The sequence below is a fragment of the Piliocolobus tephrosceles genome, chromosome 8, assembly GCF_002776525.5.
Source record: "Piliocolobus tephrosceles isolate RC106 chromosome 8, ASM277652v3, whole genome shotgun sequence".
In the NCBI taxonomy this organism is placed as follows: domain Eukaryota; kingdom Metazoa; phylum Chordata; class Mammalia; order Primates; family Cercopithecidae; genus Piliocolobus; species Piliocolobus tephrosceles.
Genome location: NC_045441.1, coordinates 104396903 through 104415978, shown reverse-complemented (window position 1 = coordinate 104415978; position 19076 = coordinate 104396903). Strand labels below are relative to the sequence as shown.

Sequence of the window (19076 nt, the reverse complement as noted above, 5' to 3'; positions counted from 1 at the left end):
TAAATAAATATGTTTTAACTTGCCTAGAAATCCTACTTGTGAAGGGGAGGAAAGAGAATAATATTTGGGTATGTTTCAGGTGGAAGCCAAGCTAATTGACAAACTGGATAGCCTGATGTCAGAAGGCAAAGGTGACGAAACATACCGCGAGCTCTTCAACAGTATGTGAGTAATATGTTTATCTCAAGTTGATTCTATTCTGGGGATTTGGTGTCAGTACTGAGCCTCTCTGCACCACGATAGCTGAGAGCTGCAAAGACAGCTTAGGTCTCACAGGAGTGCTTTGTCTTCGTGGAGTGTGAAATAAAGGATAATTGCCTAACTCTGGCGAATGGATCTTATTATGTTGATGATTAGGCATGTCTTCCTATTTTAATCTCTGATTAGGACAGGTTGCATATGTTACATAACAAATCTCACTCTTTTCATGCCTGATAATTTTAAAACCATTGCTGCAAGATAATGATTTTAAGTGGGGTTATAAGTGGGAGAGGGCAAAAGGGGAGTGATTGTAATGTTTGTGTGCACTTCTTTCCAAAGCAAGATACTGATGCTGATTTGCTGTTGGAAAATTAACCTAGCTTGCATTTGTTCTTCAACACCTGATTTAATTCATTAATACTGATTGTTCACTCAGCATTAATTGCTTCCTAAATGCATTTTATTAGAATGTCTCAGAAGCAAATCACTTTTAGTAAATTCTGTATTTTGGATTTGCATGGAAGATAGAGAAATAATGGAATATTGTAAAGAGACTTTAAGGTTGCCCTACCCATAGAATCTGATCATAGCCACAGGATGAATTGCTTGTACCAGGTATTCATGTGTTGTGTTTAAATGGCCAGAAGATACAGTGAGAATGTTTTAGTGCTTTGGGATTTCACTTCTGGCACTTGCTTTCTCTACAGTTTCCTATGGATCTTAGTCATTTTCAAATCTAACATATGTGCTAAGTATTTCTTTTTGCAAGAAGAATTCGCTTATTGTGCTTGAAAAATTTTTGCAGTTCTTTCAGAAGTGCAAAATAATTCAGTAACACATTTTTCTATAACAAAATATATTTGTGTTTGTGTTTATGCCCAAGTATCACCCAAAACTAAGTATCAGTGCTTTAGTATTGATGGCCAGGTCCAAAACTTTGTAATTCATTTTATGATCGTGAATTTACAACAGTAGAAACATTAATATATAGGCTTGAGGAATATTATTAGTGACTAATAGGTTAGATAGATTTTAGCATGCCTGATTAAAAATTATCTTGAAGCTTTTAAGAAAATTACATTAAAAGGAAAAGCCAAGAAGGGTATAGAGATTTCCTGTGGTGGTGGTGGGTGATAAAATATATTCTTTGTACTGGATTCTGAACAATATCATTTTTTTCTGGTATGGTAATTAAACCAGAAGTTTTCATAATTATTCACTAAGACGTCATTCATTCTAGTGTGCAAAGCTTCAGTCTTTTATGACAGCTTGGAGTTTAGCAAGAATTCTGATTAAAATCTCATGCAGTATAATAAATTGCTTTTGAAAACTGCTCTCATTTCAGTTACTAGTCCTTGGTTTGAACAAAGAACCAAAATGAGAAAGCACTCAGTGAAATGAATCTCTTGAGATTTGTGATTAATTATTTATAACAAATTCACAAGATTAATAAATACTCACATAGTTCTTTAGTGCCTCTTATCTACTTTAATAAAGGCTTGATAGTATGCCATTTCAACTGCTTGTGTATAAATATGACTTTGAAATAGAAGATGTAGCTCGACATTAGAATCAAACCAATAATTAAAATATTAAGCCTCTATAATTAGGACTATTTTAAGGTGTCTGATTCATTCAACAGAGATTTTTATACTTTTGTTGATTTTTAGGATATTACTAGAAATGCTACTATAAATAATTTCCTTTCATGCTTTTATGATCAGCATATTGGGAATAAATCAAATCTAAAGTGATACTTAAGTGTCATTACTACCTGAGCATAAGAAAGAAGGTGCAAATATTACTTTATTTCAGGAAACAATAAATTACTTTTTTGGCAACAGAAATCACAATGAATTAGTATAATCACAATGAGTCACTGTACACTATGTGAATTAAGAACACATGCCGTTATATGGTACAAATTCTCATTTGTTCTGTGTAATTCATGTCTAAAACTTCTTAAAATTTGTTCTGAAGCTGAAAAGCTGTAAGTAGTTCACTGCTTTCTAAATTGTAGTGCTTGCCAAAATGGCCCACTTGGAGTAAAACTTTACATTTGTCTAGTACCTTCCTTCCTAAAAACTCAACTTGTCTTTCCCTAAGCCCAAACATTATCTTCATTAATGCATACTACATCTTTTTGAAATAAGTTTCAAAAAGATGTATTCATTTTGATAACACTGAAATTCTGGATTATAGACACCGACATGCAATATCCAGAAGAGAGTATCACAACTAAATTCTGCTTCCCCTGGCTCCGCTTGATTCGCTCATTCCACTGTATTTACTGGGCACTTCCCAGGACTGGGCATGCAGGAGTGACTGTGCTGTAGGAGCACACAGTAGGTCTACCTACAGTCTTGGGGGTTCCAAAGGGGCTTTCCAGAAGAAGTAACATTCATCTCAGGTCTTTCTTAGTCTTTCACTCTGCCTTCTCCTGTGTAGTTCTAAACAATTCAGTAAAACTCCACATTATTTCAAAGATTTTTAGTGATCACACATTTAATTACCATTTGGAGACAGAGAATTCACTATGTGACACCGTACCTTACATCTCTAACTCTTCTCTTTGGATTAAAAAAGAGCATGTACAGACACAGTTGTTATGTATTAGAGTGATGACTTCTACATAACCCTGTTATGATACCAAGAGAAGGAGATTGAGGGTCAAATTCCCGACACACACACAAATTTCTTTCATAGAGTGAAAACCTGGTGAGCAGTGTCATCCCTACAGGGCCATTATCTTGCTTCCCAGTGTTAGGAATTTCTATTGCACAGAACAGAGCAGCCTTATCAATTAGCAATGAGAAACCCCCTTTTGCTGTTATTAGGGTTCACTATATGCTCAATGTGGGCACATGGGCGTTATCATAGAGCAAATGAAAATAGCCACTCTCACCCAGGTTACCTAGAAAGACTCTTGTCTTCTTGCTGATAGCCTCTCTTTCTCAGTTTGTATCAGGTAAACGGAAATGGCAAGCTTCCCTAGAGAGGGAACAGGCTGGCTGAGCACACAGATGATCTGGGTTTTAGACTCAGTCCTAGCATTTGGTCTTGAGTTAGTCAAGGAAACAGGCTGTGCATAACTTTGCCTCTTCTTACAAGACGATTGTGTAGTTCTTACTGCATCAGAAGTCTGTGCAAATTAATGAAACTTATGCCCATAAAAGAAGTCTCCATGTATTTTTAGAATTATTACCTAACTTGAGTTCTTTGTTTTTCAGCCTCTAAAGTATGAGGTGTAGGCTGTCACGGGGAAATTTCTAACATCATTCCGCGTGGCTTTTTGGCAGGCAGATTTTCATTTGAGTTCAATACAATTTGCAATTTAAGCCTGAAACAGATGCTGCTCAGAGTTTTTAAAAGAAAACACATTTTAAACAAACTAGGGGACCTTCCCCTGCAGGACTGGTCAGGGCAGATTCCATGCCTTCCATATGCAGTCTCCACCCTTAACCTAAGAAACAGTTTAGAATTAACCAGAAAAACAGGATGAGGGATGCATAGGAAACAGAGGAGGAGACAAGACAGAAGGCTGGGCACTAGAATGCCAGTAGCAAGAGAAAGAGATGGGGGATGATGGAGAGAAAACTTGGGAGAGAACATAGCCACAGACAAGAGAAAGCTTTGACAAAACAGCTTACTTCTTGAATGTTTATTTTTGAACTAAGTACATATATGATATGCTTAGATTGTGCTTGTAAGAAATGTTTTCTCTCTTATTCCTGAAATTAAGATGAAAGACAAATAAGATTCTAGACAGAAATGACGATCATTAAATTTCGAGGGGTAGGGAAGTATCCACATATTGCCATACTTATGTTCTTACTTTTATCTTTTGGGGAAAGTTCAATCATAAAGCCTTTGCCAAGTACTGTGTTAATTTGCTGAGAGGTGGGAGTGAAAGTAACACAGATTCTAATTATCATGATTGTTATTATTTTGTGTTTACATAGTACCTCTGCTCCAAGGTGCTTAGGATTAGGGAAAATGTAGGAGGAGAGATGTGGTTCGATACTTGTCATCAGTCTGCTCTAACAACCACACAGAAAATCCTCTGTGATCAGTGACATAATGAATGAAACTGTTGAGTGAGTGCACAGATAGTACAATATGTATTGAGTGGGCAAATGTTAAGTGAAAGGAAAAAACGCAAAACGTCATACCGTCTGTACAAGGATTTTCCTGTAGCAGTTGCATTGCAGTAAAATTGCTTGGATGAAGATGCATTCCACTGAGAGGTAGGAAAATATTTTTATGTGAATAAAGCAAGATCTTGCTTAAAAGTAAACTTGGAGGCGCTCCTGTTTTTGCTTTTTGCAGTGTTATTTGATGTGGTAAGACGCAAGCCTCTGTTAGTGTAAGAGAGAAGCTAGGAAAAAATGTCTTTGAGCTGTGAGATGCTTGTATATTTTGAAAATATGATTATATGCATGTGTTTGTATTTTATGACTTGGATAATCTGAAAATCAATTTGCTTTGTCAATGCTTCCTGGATTAGAATTCCACTATTTGGTCCCTATCCTAGGTAAGACATTGTTTGCAAATTGTGCTACTTGTGAGATGTTGCAGTGGTTGCTAAGGCATTTAAGGTACTGATGAAAGTAAAGTGGTTGTCATGGTGACTGATAAAAATAAATGTTGAAAATGCCCCGGGTTCTTTCTTTTCCAGTCTACTAAAGAAAATTGAGCGGGAAACATGGCGGGAAAGTGGTGTTTCATTAATTGCTACTGTAACTCGTCTAATGGAGAGGTTGTTAGATTACAGGTAAGCCAAGTCGCATGTTTTTGTGAACTCCAGTTCATGCTAAACTCCAGTTAGAAAATCAAATAGAATACAATCAAAGTTCCAATCTTGTGTATCACTCAGTTGATTATCAGACCATGGAACCTGGTGTACTAAGATAATGAACTTCTAACCAGCTGGTTCAGAGCTGTTAATTTGAGCTTTTGCTTCTTTTTTGTTGCTTTGTTTTGCTTTTTGATAGTTCTTTCAAAGTCTTGGTGAATTGAGAGGATTCTCAGAGTCTCTGAGAGTTCTCAAAAAAAAAAAAAAAAAAAAAGAATCTTTATTTTGTTATTTAAACTTAGCCCCTAGAACCAGTAGAACCAATCCATTTTCGGGTGAAAACAGTGTAACGGAGAATTGTACAGTCTTGCTATTCTCTTAAAAAGGGGACGTGGGTGGGATGAAACTTACACTGTCACCTTCCGTAGACCTATGTTTTTTATTTTTATATTATCTAAACTGTTAAAGTAGTTCATCCCACTTAAATACATGGTGGTTTGGTTTTATTTTAGGAATGAAACCCTCACTCTCGTTGTTAGTGGCCAGGCTTACCAACCACTTCTCATCCCACTGTAGAAAGCGTACAATAACACACTTTCGCTCTAACTTCCTGAGCCCATGTCCATTGAGAGGGAGCATAATCTTGACATGGCAATGCAATTCTTAATGGAAGCTGATGCTCAGGAGTCTCTGACTCCCCAGATTCCCCAGAGAATTAGATTATCAGTCCTTGGAGCATGCAAATTGCCTCTGGTCTCTAAAAGTGGCTTCTTTTTTTTTTCGTTCTTTCTTTCTTTTTTTCCCCCAAAAAGAACAAATTGTGTTTGCCCCTAGGAAGGAAGTTCTGAGTTCTGACTATTGCTTTTTATTTTTAGGGACTGCATGAAAATGGGAGAGGTAGATGGCAAAAAGATTGGCTGCACAGTTAGCCTTCTGGTTAGTAAACTATTCCCCTTTTTTTCCTTTTCTCCTAATACTGGTATTTTTTTCCCCAGAAATACTGTTTTGTTTGTGTTTAATCTGCAATGTGATGTTTCTTAGAAGAGTTATTTCTAAATTTACAAGTGTTTTTAAGAGAAGCATAGTGAGCTACAGGTTAAATTAAAGCCCAGGAAATCCTCAGTCCCCGACATTACAAAGTGCATCCCCTGCATTCCCCACAGCCCTAATAGGAGACCCCTGTGGGATCCCAGAGTGATGCTGTTTGGTTCCCTGGTTGCACTACTTCACCCTCCTAGCGTCTTGTTACTGTCCTAGGAAAAAGCACTGTGTCCCGTTAGAGGTCTTTCTACTTTTGTGTAGCAGTTTCTTTCTGTTCTTCTTTTCCTTTCTCACAAGAGTGATATGCAGTCCATATTTTCTTAAATATTAGTGATCTCTTCTTTTCTGAACAAATGACAGTTTTCTATTTAACAACGCTAATTTTCACTCTAGCTTTTTTGCAAATTGAATTCATAATAGCACTTTTGTTAAGGTTTGCTTTATAACTAGGATGACCATGCAGGACATTTTTGAGAGTAAAATTAAACATTCTGTAAGGATAACAGGCTAATCCAAAGCTGTCCTGGGCAAGCCAAAATTTATATAAAATGTCACATAACTAACTATTAAATAGAATGGTATTCTTACCACAAAGCAAAGGAGTGGCCCTACATTTAGACATTTATTTTTCATATTTTAGCATAAGTCAACTTAATGTTTTTGATAAGTTCCTTTAATCAGATCTGAAGTACAGGAAAATGTGAAATACAGGAAAAGTCTAGTTCTATATTTATGAATCCCATGGTTTCTTTTTGTTATATTTTGTAGAATAAATGAATCCTCGCCATCTATTACATTCTAAGTCCTGCATAGTTATCCTTATCCTTACTCTGATCATTTGAGTTCCTCACATACCATGTTGTTCTCTATTTGCTTGCACCTTGAAATTCTTTTTTGTCCCTACTTTGATTTTGTCTTTTCTTAGCTCATCAGTTCCTATCTTTTTGTTTTGTATTACTTTGTCTACTTCTGTCACAGTCCGTCTTCAAAGCTCAGGGCTTCTGCTTTCTTGTGACTGTCTTTTCATCTATTTTCCTCATTTTTTGCTGCACTGCTCCTCATCTCTGAGTCTATGATGGTATTCGTCTTTATCATACCCACTGCCTCCTCCACATTTTTAATCTAATTGTTACATCTCCACCTCCAATATCGGTCCCTAAAAAGAGTGAAACCTAAGCATCCTCTATCAGGCCATATCTTGTTCACTTTCTTCCATAATGTTTTCATTAGACCCAACGGTAGCCTGTAGGCCATCAGCTCAGGCTCACTGGGTCAGACCATTGACCTCTGCTCTCAATACTCATTTCTAACCTTGAACATAGTCATTCCCTCTCTTAAATGTCCTAGTTGATTCTCCAGTTTCTTACCTGCTTTTGCCAGCCTCTTATCACAGTCAAGACCTTCAGCCTGAGTTTCTCCAATGTCTCTGCTTGTATGTCAGTGTTGGGAGAAAAGCTAAGTGCTTGATAAGCTTTAGGTCTTCTCTGTCTTCTTAACCCTGGTTCTGCCTCAACTCCAGGCACAAAGTCTCGTAAATAACCTCAAAGCCTTTACCTTTCCCCAAAGTAATGCTCTCCATTCTTCCATCTTCTTTCACAAGTACCTTCCATTTGGAGATGAACAAATAAATATAGACCTTATGTTCATTTCCACAATTGGTATAAAAGAAGAGATCACTTCCTTGGATGAAAGAATTAATGCTTTGCCCTTAATGTATTTACTCTAGTCTCCCAGTAGGAATACACCTGAGATTTAATATAGTATAATCAGTGGCCACATTACTAACCACTTGGGACATTATCCTGATAGCTTTGCACTGACCAAGAATAGTCCTTCTAGAAAATTTTAACACTTTGAAAGCTCTACTTATTTCAGACTAGCAGAAGAATACTTATTAAAGAACCAAAAATATCACTTTGAAGCTAATCTTTTTAGCCTCTACTCCACATGGAAAGTTCTTGATTTTTTCTAGTAGCAATGTGGTTCTCTTCCGTTACTCACCTCCTCTTGGAGACTTCTCTTAACTCTTTGGAAAAGTCAATTCCAGATTGTCTTCAGGAGAGCTTTGGCATCCATTACAAGATCGGAGTTAAATTGTTTTTTTAAAAAAAGTAATATTTGATATGACTAAAACTAGGAAATGTAATTATTGTTTTGTTCTTCGTGTCACACACTTTGTCAGACATTTGAAAGATTATCATCTGACTGGAGATTTTTTTTTAAGAGAACTATTTATTTAGAGTGATTGCTTGTTTTGTTCTCAAAGCTGCTTCTTACCAGAAAGCTATTAGAGCAAATCATCCTTTAATAATATAAAAACCTGCTGTGGAGTTGTTAGACTTGTGTTTATGGTACAACAATTCTTGCTAATTAAAATGATTTTGGTTATAATAAGAGAGACATGAATAGCATTATTTACTGAACTTTTTAAAGAATGCCAAGATCTACAGGAGACAAGAGTAAAAGAAGGAGGATAATGGTATAAATTGAAAAAAAAATTATGTTGTATTTGACTTAATATCAGTGTCTCAAAGTTGGAAGAGTCTTCAGATTGAAGAACGGACACCTATTAGGTAATGAACAGAAAGTACATTTGATAGCAGATCTTTAGGCTTCAATCCCAAGTACCATTTCAACAGCCACATTTGCTAGGTTGGTCCATTATTACCAAAGCCCTGTCTCGCTAATCAGCTTTAAAACGTTTTTAGAATTCCTGGTCTTTCCTCCTTAGAAAACCCTGTCACTCCCTCAAGTCAACAGATTTATTCCCTCGTCACTGATTTCCCCTTCATCCGCACACCAACTAGCATCAATTAAAACAGTAACAATAAGTAGTGATAGTAGTTCAAGTGTCTCCAGCAGAGATTTCCTAATGCACAATGATTTGTTCACTAAATATGTCTTGTTTGGAGACTGACAATATTATGCTTTTACTAGAACCCAGCTTCATTTATATTCACTTTTATGTTGACTAAGTTCAGTGAGGACTCATGTGCTTTATAATGTGGTGAAGAATTAGCTTTGGATGCTTCTGAGTATGCCTTTAAAATGCCAGCGTAGGCCAGGATCAGTGGTTCATGCCTGTAATCCCGGCACTTTGGGAGGCCGAGGCAGGTGGATCACTTGAGGTCAGGAGTTCAAGACCAGCCTGGGCATCATGGCAAAGCCCCATCTCTACTAAAATTCTTAGTTGGGTGTGGTGGTGCACACTTGTAATCCCAGTTACTCAGGAGGCTGAGGCAGGAGAATCACTTGAACTCGGGAGGCGGAGGTTGCCGTGAGCTGAGATTGCACCACTGCACTCCAGCCTGGGTAACAGAGTGAGACTCTGTCTAAAAATGAAATAGCCAACATAATGTGTCCAGGTAAGTAAAAGTTGAGTTTTTGTTAAAAACATATTAGAGATGTTTCCTAAGATCTAAATACTTCTTAGGAAACAAAATATTTTCAGTAAGCATGTTTCTATAATAATAATTTGAAATAAAATCTCTTAGTCCCTTTATGTTTTGGACATAAACCAAAAACATTTGAAGTCCAACACGTAGGAAATGCAGAATAACATCTTAAAAATAAAGAGCCTTTTTATTTACCTTCCTTCACATTCTTTTACATTGCTTTTACTCATCCTTACCTGTATGTCTTAGAGACTTTTTGCTTTTTTTTTTTTTTCTTTTTTGAGACGGAGTCTTGCTCTGTCACCAGGCTGCAGTGCAGTGGCATGATCTTGGCTCACTGCAGCCTCTGCCTCCTTGGTTCAAGCAATTCTTCTGCCTCAGCCTCCCAAGTAGCTGGGATTACAGGTGTGTGCCACCACACCCAGCTAATTTTTGTATTTTTAGTAGAGATGGGGTTTTACCATGTTGGCCAGGATAGTCTCGATTTTTTGACCTTGTGATCCACCCACCTTGGCCTCCAAAAGTGCTGGGATTACAGGCATGAGCCACTGTGCCCAGCTGAGACTTTTTTCTTTAGAGCAAAATATCTTTGAAATTTAAAATGAAAGAAACTGTCCTTTGAATATAAATCAACAAAATTAATAAATGGTTTAATCTGTTACATATTCTTAATTTTTTTAGTCGAACAGGCTGATTGTTCATTGACATTTAAACTAACAAAAAATCATAAAAAGTAAAGAAATAGGAATCAGGGATAATAACCTGATAATAACAAGATACCAACTTATCCAGTAATTGCTGGGAAATGACTGACACTGTCACTGAGCCACCTTACTTCATTTTTAGAGATACTTACATGGAAAAATGCATCAGTTCACTTGGCTTCAGACATGGAACGTTAGCAGAGTAAAAGGCAGATAATTGTAGGCCAGACTGTTGAGGAACTATCCATACCTGTACTCTTATTTTACAGAACTTCTATAAGACTGAACTGAACAAGGAGGAGATGTACATACGCTACATTCACAAACTCTATGATCTGCATCTCAAAGCACAGAACTTTACAGGTAATTCTGTCTTTTGGCTTAGATTGGGGAAGGGGCTGGTATATTAAGCATGATCATTCCTACGCTTTTTATAATTCGAGTGGAAGACTCAAATATTTCTACTTTAAAATTAAAATTTATTTTTAGTTGAATATATATTTCTGCAGATTCTATATATATCATATACATGATACATATAGGCACACATGTAGGTTGTTTGACTATATCTCTGCATACTTTTTCAGAGGTTGCTCTTGGGATTACAAAATACATACATAACTTCTTACAGTCTGCTTATAGTTAATATTTTACCACTTCAAGTTTGTATTAGTCAGTTTTCACACTGCTGATAAAGACATACCTGAGACTGGGTAATTTAAAAAGAAAAAGAGGTTTCAGGAGGCGGAGCTTGCAGTGAGCCGAGATCGCACCACTGCACTCCAGCCTGGGCGGCAGAGCGAGACTCCGTTTCAAAAAAAAAAAAAAAAGAAAAAGAAAAAGAGGTTTAATGGACTTGTAGTTCCACGTGGCTGGGGAGGCCTCACAATCATGGTGGAAGGCAAAAGGCACATCTTACGTGGTAGCAGACAAGAGTTTGTGTAGGGAAACTCCCCCTTATAAAACCATCAGATCTCGTGAGACTTATTCACTATTATGAGAGCAGCATGGGAAAGACCATCCTCCATGATTCAATTACCTCCCACCTGGTCCCTCCCATGACACATGGGAATTGTGGGAGCTACAATTGAAGATGAGATTTGGGTGGGAACACAGCCAAACCATATCAAAGTTAAATATGGGAATTTTACAACTATGTAGGTCTCATTATCCTCCTCACTGTATGTTGTAGTTGTCATATGTATTACATCTACATACATTGAAAGTCCCACAGATGATGTCATAATTTTTGCCTTTCAATAGTCATACCTATTTTAATGAATTTAAGAGGATAAAAATACTTTATTCTAGTTACTCAGATGTTTACCATTTCTGTTATTCTTTCTGCATTCATGAAGTTCCCAGGCTCCTACTGTTTTTATAATATTTTTGTTGAGCCTGAAGAGCTTGTCCAGTGGTGAAGAATCTTCTTGGTTTCCCTTCATCTAAGAATGTCTTTATTTCACCTTCATCCCTGAAGGATATGTTTGCTGGATACAGTATTGTAGGTGAACAGTTCTTTTGTTTCAGTACTTTAAAAATATAATTCCACTGTGTTCTGGCCTTCATGGTCTAATGAAAACTATGCAGTCATTTAAATTACTCACCTTTGAGACTGGACGTGGTGGCTCACGCCTGTAATCCCAGCATTTCGGGAGGCCAAGGCAGGTGGATCGCTTGAGCCCAGGAGTTACGGACCAGCCTGGAAAATGTGGCGAAACCCCTATCTCCACCAAAAATACAAAAAATTAGCCAGGCATGGTGGTATACATCTGTAGTCCCAGCTACTTGGGAGGCTGAGGTGGATCACTTGAGCCTGGGAGGCAGAGGCTGCAGTGAGCCAAAATCACACCACTGCACTCCACCCTGGATGACAGAGCCAGACCCTGTCTCAAAAAATAATAAAAATAAATTACTCACCTACATGAAATTTGTAACTTTTTTCTAGTAGTCTTCAGGACTTTAGTTTTCAGTGGTTTGATTATTATGTGTATGGGCATGATTTTCGTGTTTAGTTTAACTTGTTTGGGTTTGCTGAGTTTCTTGGATCTGTACATTTACTTCCTTTACCAAATTCGGGAAGTTCTCAAGCATTTATATCCTTAAATGTATTTCTCTACCAGTTCTAATCCTCATTTTGAGGACTGTAATGGCATGAATGTTGGGCCTTTTGATATTGTTCCATAGGTTTCTGGAACTCTGTTCATTTTTGTTCAACTTTTCTTCTTCCTTTTTTTTCAGATCACTAATGTCTATTGATTTAAGTCCACTGATTTTCTTCTGTCACTTCATTCAGCTATTGAGCCTTTCCAGTGAAATGTTTATTTTTGTTATTGTATTACTCAGTTCTAAAATTTCCGTGTAGTTATTTTCTTTTTACAACTTCAATTTCTTTGAAAAGAATGTCTATCTTTTTATTTATTCAAAAATGTTCACCTTTACTTCGTGGAGCATGGTTATAATAACTGCCTCATAGTCTTTGTCTATAATTCTAACATCTGTATCAAGTTGGGGTTGACATCTTTTCATTGCTTTTGCCCTTTGAGAGTTGTTTAGTTTTTTAAAAGTCAGATAATTTTGGATTATATTCTAGAGCTTTTGAATATTATGTTCTAGGACTCTGGATTCTGTTAAAATCTTTAGGAAGACATTAACTTTTTAAATTTTAATATATAGAAGTCCTTGTTATATTGATCCATTGGTTTGTTCTACACTTGTGCACCTTGGAGATGAGTCTGACTTCATATACAGAATTTAGCATCCCTTTCTTGAGCTCCCTCCCCTCTGTGATCCTCCCCATTCTTCCTGTTTCCCAAGAACTTCCTTTCCTAGTACTCTGGCTATATAGCCAAGGCTTGATCCTCTTCATACCATGATGCTCTCTCTGCAATTGGTCTCTCTGTGAGCAAAGCAGTGAAAGAAGAGAGCTCATAGAAGGCACTACTTCCACTGCCACTGCCACTGCACCCACTGCTACCCCTGCATTGTGCAGCTTTGTTTCTGAGACTCAGAGTGAGGCCAGAAATTTCTACAGAGCTTCACCCCACAGGCGATCTTCTACCCAGTACTCTGACTAAAGAAACTTTTCTTGGAGCTTTTTCTGTCTGTTCCCATTTGCAGTTCCAGGAAACAAGGAAGTCTAAGCCAGGAGATATGGAAGGCAAAAAATAAAAACAGAATTAACTGTGGTATGTCATTCTTTGAGTATTAGTTTTTTTCCTCAGGCCACCTGTTCTTTCTTACTTTTCAGAGTCCTCCAATAGTTGTGTTATATAGTCTCTCCAGGCTGTTTAGTTGTAATCAGTGGGAGAGAGAGGATGGAATGCATGTACTCCATCTTAAGCAGAATCCTTTAATTAGATTTGGGAACTACGAATCTTGGTCTTTTGCCACACTGTTCTTCCAAGGAACTCCTGAATCATGGCTCCTCCCCCAGCTTTAAAAGAGTAAGGGAATCCTTTCTGAAATGGTACTTGTGTTCCCAGAATTTACACATTCCTCTAGCTGAGGTTCCACTGTCTCAATTAGTAACATCACTGTTTACTCAGTCAGAAGACCCTGGTGTATCTTTGACTTTTCTAGCCTCCCTCAAATAATCATTCATGAAGTTCTATTAATTCTGTTTCCTAGAAATCTCTCAAAACCATTTCCTTTTCACTGTTCCCATCTTCACTGCCTCAGTTAGACCTTCATCATTTCTCACCTGACTGCCTCTGGACTATCACCAGTTACTCTTTGGGACAGGAGTCAGCAAACTACAACCTACAGGCTAGCTACCTTATTTTGTAAGGGAAGTTTTATAACAGCTCACCCATGCCCACTTGTTTATGTATTGTCTGTTTCTGCTTTTGCGCCACTGTGGCAGAACTGAGTAGTAGAGACAAAGACTACAGCCTAAATTATTTACTGTCTGGCCCTTTAAGAAAAAGTTTGCCAACTCCTTCCCTAGATATCACTCTTTTGTCAGTGTATGTGTTCCACAAAATAAACTTCAAATTCTTTATTCAAGGTCTGTTGTAATTGAACCAACGCCTGTCTATTCAGCCTTATCTTACCGCTTGTACCACATACCCTCCTTTCATCCTTCAGGATCAGCTCATTCGCCCCCTTTTCCATGCAGCCATCCCCCTCCTGAAGTTCTTTTTCTTCTCTTTCTCTCACCATCTCCGTGCCCCACAATCCTCCCGTAGGCTGAGTAATTTTTCCCATCTCTTTTTTCCCATTGCATTTTTTCCAGATTTGTTTTGTTTTGTTTTTGAGACAGAGTCTCACTCTGTCGCCCAGGCTGGAGTAGAGTGGTGCAATCTCAGCTCACTGCAACTTTCGCCTCCCAGGTTCAAGCGATTCTCCTGCCTCAGACTCCTGAGCAGCTGAGATTACAGGTGCCTGCCACCGTGCCCAGCTAAAGCTTTTGTATTTTTAATACAGACAGGGTTTCACCATGTTGGCCAGGCTGATCTCGATCTCCTGACCTCAGGTGATCCACCTGCCTCAGCCTCCAAAAGTGCTGGGATTATAGGTGTGAGCTACCATGCCCGGCCCCAGATTTCTATTAAAGTACCTATCAAACTTTTTTTTAAAATTAATAATTGCATATTATGTGATTATATATTATATATTGTGTATGTACATGCATGCATGTATATATGGATAATCTTCAGTTAAAGGGTCCTTTGAGTACAGTAATGATATTTTCTTTTTTTGAGACAGGGTTTGACTCTGTTGCCCAGGCTGGAATGTAGTGGCACAATCTCGGCTCTCTGCAGCCTCTGCCTCCCAAGCCCAAGCAAACCTCCCACCTCAGCCTCCCAAGTAGTTGGGACCACAGGCACATGCCACTACAGCCAGCTAATTTTTTTTTTTTTCGGTAGAGACAGGGTTTTGTCATATTGCCCAGGCTAGTCTCGAACTCCTGAGCTCAGAAGATCCATGCGCTTTGGCCTCCCAAAGTCCTGGGATTACAGGTGTGAGCCACCGCACCTAGCCCACAGTGATGTTTTTCTTACTTTAGTCTTCTCAATTCTTAGAATAGTGCCTAGCAATGTGATATTTAAATAAATGCATCACAAATTAATGTACCCTTTAATTATTAAATATTAACACCTGATTAGCAGATTTTCTTTCTCAATATTGGTAATTCTCAATTCAAAAAGAAAAAATAAAGTAAACTTTTAAAAAAATTTTAAAGTTCATTAAAAAAAACGCAAGACGGAAGTGAGGATAAGCTACTCCAGATATATAACAGATATATTTTGGTTCTCTGAAATAAAATCCAAATTTGTCTGATTATATTTCAAAAACGGGTAAATCCCATTTGTTTACTCAACTTGCAGTGTTTATGTTCCCCAAAGTCATAAGAAATCAGTTCTTTTCCCATGTAACATTTTATTCTTCTCTCTTATATCTTCATTTCTGTCCTTGGAGACAGTGAAATTGATGGGGAACTTTTCTGTCTTTCTAGGATTCTGTTTAAGTGAGTTAACCCTTTTCCAGCCTTTTGTGACAGCATCCTCCATTCCTAATTCATCTCTACTCTTCTCTCTCTCGCACGTTTTTTTTTTTTTTTGCATATTGGTGTCCTTGTAATACACCTCTCAAAATGGTAGAATGGGATTAATAAAAATTTACTGCTGCTTCCTCTAGACATGTTTTTTCCTCAGATACATGTTGTCATTTTCCCAAATCAAATTCTGAAACAGGTGTAATTTGTCTTCACATCTTTTCCATGCCATCGCTCAGTCATTTGTCAGTTTCATCTGATTGCCTGCCAATGCCTTCTTTTCCCAGGCTTTCCCAGGGCGCCTCACCCACACCTGGCATTCCACCCATCCCAGGACCTTACAAGGGCAAGCTGATTGGGAAAGCATTTGGGGACTGGAGACCTTCATCGCTCTTTTTGATTTTGGGGGTGTTGTTTTTGTTTTTGAGACAGAGTTTCACTCCTGTTGCCCAGGCTGGAGTGCAATAGCGCAATCTCAGCTCACTGCAACCTCCACCTCCTGGGTTCAAGTGATTCTCCTGCCTCAGCTTCCCGAATAGCTGGGATTACAGGCGCCCACCACCATGCTAGCTAATTTTTTGTATTTTTAGTAGAGACAGGGTTTCACTATGTTGGCCAGGCTGGTCTTGAACTCCGACCTCAGGTGATCCACCTGCCTCGGCCTCCCAAAGTGCTGGGATTACAGGTGTGAACCACTGTGCCCGGCCTCTTTTTGTTTTTTAATTGTGCATAACATAAAATTTACTGTGTTAACCATTTTTAACTGTATAGTTCAGTGATATTAAGTATAGTCACACTGTCATGCTACCATTACCACCATCCACCTCCAGAACTTTAACTTTTTTTGAGATGGGGGTCTCACTGTATCACTCAGATTGGTCTTGAACTCACATAATCCTCATGACTCAGCCTCCCAAGTAGCTGGGACTATAGGGGTGTGTCACCACACCTAGCTAATTTTAAAATAAAATTTTTTAGAGACGAGGACTCACTGTGTTGCCAAGGCTGATCTTGAACTCTTGGCCTCAGCCTCCTGAGTACCTGAGACTATAGGGGCAGAACTGTTCTCATCTTCCCAAACTAAAACTCTGTACCCATTAAACACTAACTCCCCATTCCTCTTACCCCTGGCCACTACTATTCTACTTTCTGTCTCTGTAAATTTGACTTTCATCGCCCTTGAAGTCATCACTGCCTGTGGGTAGCTGTGGGAAGGACATCACTCAGTCTTCCTAATCCTTTAAAATGATCAGTTAGTCTCTGGGGTATTTTCTGAGTACTCACATGCTGGCAGATACACAAAAGAAATTTGAGTGACAAAGAAGATAACTCCTGAGCCGGGTCATTGAGAGAAAGTAGGTGTTATTGGTCATTGAGAGAAAGTAGGCATTATTTCCGCTAAAGGGGAAAGAAGGTCTTGCAGGCGCAAGCTGTGAGGCCCTTAGGTGTGAATCAGAGAGGTATGTGAGAGGAAGCACAGCTTGTTTGGATGACAAGAGCAAAGAGTGTGGATGCGAGAACAAAAATACACGTAGGGTTTCCTTAGATACTTAGCATTTATTATAATGATACATGGGGAATTAAACATCAGGAAATCATCTCAGGGATGTCAGAGAAAACTAGATGCCTATTAAAATAATAGCACTCTTCTGAGGATCTGGTTATTATAATTCTTGTGCAATCAGAGCAGTCTTCCATGGCTACCTATGTTATGGTGATTCAGCTCTGTGTCTGCATCCACCAGTTAACTGACACCCTTTAGTGGCTGCTTTCTCTATCCATCTCACATTCAGTCCCATAAAGATTGAATGTGATGCAACAGAAGGCATCCCTGTCCCTGTCGGGCAGCTTTCTTGTGCCCAGCTGCCTCTGGACCACAGTGCATCTTGCTCATTCCTGGAAAGTGGATACTGGAGTCTGGGGGCTCCAACTATGAGGACTGGGGCCTCAGCAGCTACTGAAGCTTCTTAAAAGAGATGGAGGTGGCCGGGCACGGTGGCTCAAGCCTGTAATCCCAGCACTTTGGGAGGCTGAGACGGGCGGATCACGAGGTCAGGAGATCGAGACCATCCTGGCTAACACGGTGAAACCCTGTCTCTACTAAAAACTACAAAAAACTAGCCGGGCGAGGTGGCGGCGCCTGTAGTCCCAGCTACTGGGAGGCTGAGGCAGGAGAATGGCGTGAACCCAGGAGGCGGAGCTTGCAGTGAGCTGAGATCCAGCCACAGCACTCCAGCCTGGGTGACAGAGCGAGACTCCGTCTCAGGGAAAAAAAAAAAAAAGAGGTGGAGGTGGGCTCTTTCATACCTGTACTACATAGAGAGCCAATGGGAAAATGGGGATAGAGAGACTGGTAAGAACCAGATCATGAGCAACCTTCTCTGTCACTGTAGGAGACCTAAATTTATTGTTTGAGCTACTGAGAGTCATTGACTGGTTTTAACCAGGGAAGCAACATCATCGTTTATTTGCATTGAAAGAAGTTCATATTGGTAACTGCAAAGTGAGTGGAGGGGCATAAGAGACTGCTGGTGGATTAGGAAAGCTTTCACAATAATAATTGACCAGGAGATTGTATAAGCTCACCAAGTGTAATTGAAGAGAAAAAAGACCAGAGCCTGTGATAGAGGCCCTGGCCCTTCTTATTGCAACTATCTTTTTTACATGGAGATGGCCACATCATAGCATTATAACTTAGCATGTTACTTTAGGGCTTTATGTGTAATTACCCTAAAGGCAAATAAATGAAGAAAAGGAATTACCATTGCTGATACTATCTGAAAAGCTATCATTATGTCTTTTGAGAAACCTATGAGGTGGAGTTGAATGGACTAATAACCTAGGTATTTGTCCATTTTATTCAATTTAGTAATTGAGTTGGCTATTATGACATTAGAGGAAAAATTATTATAGTCCTTTATCAGTGACAATTCTGGTCCCTATTCTTGATCTATTTGGCTATATTTACAGTTCAGGAAAACGAGAGACCTGCAGAATGGCAAGTATTCTGTCAAATACACTATCTGCCAACTATACTTAAATCCATAAGTCATCTTTTCCACTTATGTGCATATGGAAAATCACCCCTTGCTTCTGCAGGAAATTCAACCATGTCAAGCACGTAATGATATCCGTAGTCTTTACAGAAGATTTGTGGGGCCATCTGGGGCGAGCCGGTCATATCACACAGCCTGCAACAGTTCATTCTCTCTCTCACACACAAATACACCCACACACCGACACACTCCCCCGACTCCTCATCCAGCACTTCCACCCTCTCCAATTCCTACCCTGTTGCTAGATTTTTTTCTTTCTTTTTCTTTTTGTCTTCACTCAGCTCCTCTCTGGCTTCTTTGCCCCTTGTAAATTCTGCCTCCACTTTGACCCCCGCTCCTCACCAGTTTTAATTTTTCAGCCTTTTATTATTCCAAAGAATTTGC

General features: G+C 38.8%; 1 protein-coding gene across 2 annotated transcripts in view; it reads left to right on the top strand.

Moving 5' to 3' along the window:
- The window catches only part of DOCK4 (dedicator of cytokinesis 4), a 473748-nt gene that overhangs the window by 407122 nt on the left and 47550 nt on the right, over positions 1 to 19076 (top strand). For both annotated transcript variants that reach the window (XM_023228190.3, XM_023228191.2), the window contains exons 32-35: positions 80 to 165; positions 4880 to 4975; positions 5872 to 5932; positions 10406 to 10499. In XM_023228190.3, the coding sequence (XP_023083958.1) occupies positions 80 to 165; positions 4880 to 4975; positions 5872 to 5932; positions 10406 to 10499 (337 nt within the window). The remainder of the gene's footprint in view (positions 1 to 79; positions 166 to 4879; positions 4976 to 5871; positions 5933 to 10405; positions 10500 to 19076) is intronic.